This window comes from Hippocampus comes, unplaced genomic scaffold (genome assembly GCF_001891065.2).
Source record: "Hippocampus comes isolate QL1 unplaced genomic scaffold, H_comes_QL1_v1.1 scaffold29, whole genome shotgun sequence".
Lineage (NCBI taxonomy): Eukaryota > Metazoa > Chordata > Actinopteri > Syngnathiformes > Syngnathidae > Hippocampus > Hippocampus comes.
Genome location: NW_017805820.1, coordinates 3,018,085 through 3,022,380, shown reverse-complemented (window position 1 = coordinate 3,022,380; position 4,296 = coordinate 3,018,085). Strand labels below are relative to the sequence as shown.

The 4,296-nt window shown below is 45.4% G+C and overlaps 1 protein-coding gene across 1 annotated transcript in view; it reads left to right on the top strand.

Moving 5' to 3' along the window:
• Window positions 1-3,174, top strand: part of ankrd13b (ankyrin repeat domain 13B) — a 27,765-nt gene extending 24,591 nt beyond the window's left edge. Inside the window, exons 13-15 of the mRNA XM_019885860.1 lie at window positions 512-675; window positions 2,015-2,091; window positions 2,640-3,174. Coding sequence (XP_019741419.1) covers window positions 512-675; window positions 2,015-2,091; window positions 2,640-2,844 — 446 coding nt within the window. The 3' untranslated portion in view covers window positions 2,845-3,174. The remainder of the gene's footprint in view (window positions 1-511; window positions 676-2,014; window positions 2,092-2,639) is intronic.
• Window positions 3,175-4,296: the final 1,122 nt, after the last annotated feature.

Here is a 4,296-nt window from a genome sequence, read left to right as displayed (position 1 = left end):
ACTTTTAAGGCCGCCGTCATTTGCGATCTCCAAGCAGCTTTTTTACTCATTTTGCGGGCTTCAGCATTTTGTTTTTGAGCGTCGTCGGTCACGTGACCGAGAAGTGTAGTTTGACGTGAGTCAAGCGTGACACAGACGGATGTAACAGAGAATCCGGTAATTTTTCAAAATAAAACATCTTTCGTATTCCGAAATAAATAAAACGGAAATAAGGCAAGTTATTTCTGTGCGGCCCGGTACCAAATGCCCTGCGGATCGGTACCGGTCCGCGGACCGGCGGTTGGGGACCCCTGACTTAGCCGCATGGAAAATGACTCGGCTGAGTCTTGCGGGGGGGGGGCTTTTAGAAGGTAAAAGGACCTGCCTGACTTTCTTACATTCACCAATTTGTCCTCTTTCCAAACAGGGTTATCGCTTCCTTCCCTTTCCTGCTCTCCCGCTCGAGTGTAATCCCATCAATGTCCGATACCTTCCCATCTTTTGCCCTTTCGCCTTCCCTGCATATGTGCAGTGTCATGTCGAGCCGGCGAGATCCCCCCCTGTGTGTTTGAGCCCCCGCCTGGATACACCATGCTTGGAGGCAAACAGAGAGACAGCATGAGGGAAGAGGAGGACGACCTGCTGCAGTTCGCCATTCAACAGAGTCTGCTGGAGGCCGGCTCGGAATACGATCAGGTGTGACCGCGGTGCTCCTCGGAGAGTCTTTAAAAAGGCACTCCCCGCTTCCCTCAATTACCTCGAAAAACCTTGTCACCTTTTGTCTTTCATGGAAGCTTTAAAAGAGGTTTGTTACTGTCAATTGGCTGTGCAAGTTAAAGAACTACCGTACTGGCCCGAATATAAGACGGCCCTGATTATAAGACGACCCCCTCTTTTTCAAGACTCAAGTTTGAAAAAAGACTTTTTGAACACCAAATTAATTTTTGTACAGAAAATAATTGCAGTACATCTGAAACAAATGATTATAACAATATATTTGACAGAAAAAGCATGTTATTTTGCCTCATTCAAATCTAAAGTGCAATCACATTCGTAAATGAATGGCTTCTGGTTTTTGAAATGTAAATGACATCATAACTTCTCCTCAGCTGCCGGTTAACCTAGCCGATCTTTGACCCACTTTTCTCCAGAGTGTCGCTACGTTTCTGCATTTTCTGTTATCTCTTCTATTATTTTCTTCTCTTTTCCTTCTTACCGCTATTTTTTATTTTTCTTCTTCGTGCTACCGCTATTTTTATTTTTATTCTTCGTGACAGGGGTTCGCTTTGGCCTGGGGAGTCAAGTTCAGCATTCGCTTCATTGATATCTGGCGCCATCTAGTGTCGTGAATGGGTATAATGTCTAGACCCCGAATATAAGACGACCCCTACTTTTTTCAATGCAAAAAACACCGTCTTGTATTCGGGCCAATACGGTATATTGGTTCAATGAAAAACACACATGCGCATATTTTGTCCGGATCGAAAATGGCGATCATACTCGGGACGCTATGATGTGAAGGGCAGACTGTCAAATGCTCAGATGCCGTGACTTTGATGCTTGCTAAACTAAGGCACCCTGCGATCCCGTAAGATTCACTGACACGGCGATATGATGATGCCTTGGCCGTTTTTCACGTACTTGAATGTTTTCTGCTCCATTTCTCTTGCGTACAGGATTGCATTAGCTGCTAAACTCAGAGGGATGAACTTTTGACTGTCTGCCATTATTTTGGCCTTGGGGGAGGGTTGGCGAATCTACTTTGTGGTTCTTTTGGGAATTGCATCAAAACATGAATATGAGCAAAGAGCTCACGTTGCTGGAAAATAAAATGCAGGCGTACAGTTTGACTTTCTGGAGCCTACCTCAGCTGGCATTGGGCGAGAGGCAACGCACACCCTCGGACGGATCGCCAGCCAATCATGAAGGAGATGTAGACAACCAACCATTGCCAGCAGTTTTTAAGTGGTCCACAATCGGTCAACAATTTTAAAGGTTTCTGCTTGCGTCCTGACTCCTTGTCATTTGTTTCTAGGTGACCATTTGGGAGGCACTGACCAATAGCAAGCCTGGAACACACCCCCTCTCTTGTGATCCAAGTCGCCTGGAGAGGTCAGCCTTAAGTTCCATCAATAAACACGCATTGGTCTGTCTTTCTCCACATACCCAAGTGCACTTATCAGGAAAAAAAAGGATCAAATAAACCTTTCACAGTAAAGAACTGTGCATCCTGCTCCCTTTACCAACCTTGTCTCCGACTTCCTGTCACTGCTCTGCGCTATTGTTTCTTTTCGTACTCTTTTCATCTTTCCTTCCATCCCTGACTCACATCCTGTATTTTTCTCGTCGCGCACTCCTGTCTTAACGCGCACGCGTGTGTTTGGAGAGCGAGTGGGGGGAGAGATGACAGTTTCCTGCTTTCAGTCTACAGATGTTGACTTTGTCTTGTTATCTTTTCTCTGGCTGTCTTCCTTGTTTGGAGACTGCCGGATGGACACGCACAACTTCCTCTTCCTCCTTCTCACTTCACACGCTTGCCCCAGCAGTTCTCATTCTCCCACAGACAGAAAACTCAAGTCAACATTTGTATTCCTGCCCCCCAACCCCAAAAAAATCTTCTACCAGTGACTAGACAACATCTCTTGTCTCGCCCTGCCTAGGATCCCCCAAACGAAGCCTCGCTCCCCTTCCAGCCGCTCCTCAACCCCCTCCAAGAAGCTGCAGTCGAGCAGCTGCAGCTACGACCGGCAGCTGCGCATCGCCATGGAGATGTCGGCTCGGGAGCAAGAGGAAGCTGAGCTGCGGCGACGGAAGGAGGAGGGAGAGCTGCTGCACATCATCCAGCTGTCGCTCATGGAGAAGTGAGCCGGCCAATGGGTCAGTGAGGTGGTTAAAACGATGTAAGCACAAAAAAAAAAAAAAATTAAAGAAAAAAAAAATATGACTGTTGTGCTTTCACAGCCATCCATGACTCAGCTTTCTTGCAAAGCCATAGGATGATGATGCTGATGTCAAGATAATTGACACCGGTATTTCCTCTCCGCATGGCACTTCTTTCCCAGTGCCAGTTTACAAATAACAATGGTACCCAATACCTGTTTGGACAAAGGTCTCAATCAGCTGGTGGAAGTGAACGTTGAACCCTTTGTCCCATAATACTGTTATGATAATGGAGAAAAAAAAGGAAAAAAAAAGTTGCTGAGTTGTAGTTAGGTACAGACGCTCCCCAGCTTACGAATGAGATACGTTCCGAAGGATCGTTCGTTAGGTGAATTCGTTCGTAAGTAAGTTGCTTCAGTGCTATATTTTGTATGGAATGTATGTTTAAGGCTTATATAAGTATGTTTAAGGTTTATATAAGGATAATAAAATGAAGTTTAACTTACTTTTGGAAGATGTACTCGAAGGCTTAAGGAGATGATGGAGGGGGAGCAGAAGGAAGAGGAGGATTTTATATCATGGGGCCGAGAGGGTCTTCGTCGCCACTGGAATGGGCTTCAAGAGTTACTTCCTCCTCCGTAACATCAATGAAGGAAGAAGTTGAGGGTCCAGGAGAAGAAGATGAGGGTTGACGAGTATCTTCCTTGGAGGGTGTAGTGGAAACTGGCCGAAAGAAGCGATCTAACGACAATTGCACAGTGTTCTTCTTTTTCTCATCATAAATGATGCAGTAGCACTGTATGGCATCATTCATTTGATTTGCAACCTTTGTGCAACGTTCAATATTTGGGTCTTGCTGCTCGAAGAGTGCGATGGCTTTATCTATGAGCGAAAACCCCTCGGCCAAGAGTTCCGTCTCAAACTTCTTCATGGGGACAGGCGTTTCCTCCTCCTCCTACTCCTCTCACAGCGCCACACGTCGGTATTAGCGGCGGAAAGAAGTACTACAGTACTCGGAAAAAGGCGCGCAATACAAAATCTAACTTACAGTATCTCTGTCCAAGAACATTTTTCGACATACCTGTACCCGCAAAAATGTTCGTATGTACCGTTGTTCGTAAATCGGGGAGCGTCTGTACTTGTGTTTTTACTTGCACAAAATCCAAATGTACTGTATTTACACTGTGGCTGGAATTAAGACGTTTGAGGTGACAAGCCGGGGCACAAACTAAACCGCAGGAGCACAGGTATGATTTTTCCGATGACATTCAGTGTACTGCAATCTGATGTGAGCCAGTGCAGGAGTTGTATCAAACATTGTGATTTTACTTTGAATCAGTCATGCCGTTTTGATATCCGTTAGTTTGACACAATTTAATCACGTACAAGTTTGCGACCGAAAAATCAAGGACTTTATTTTTTCATTGTGTAATTGCT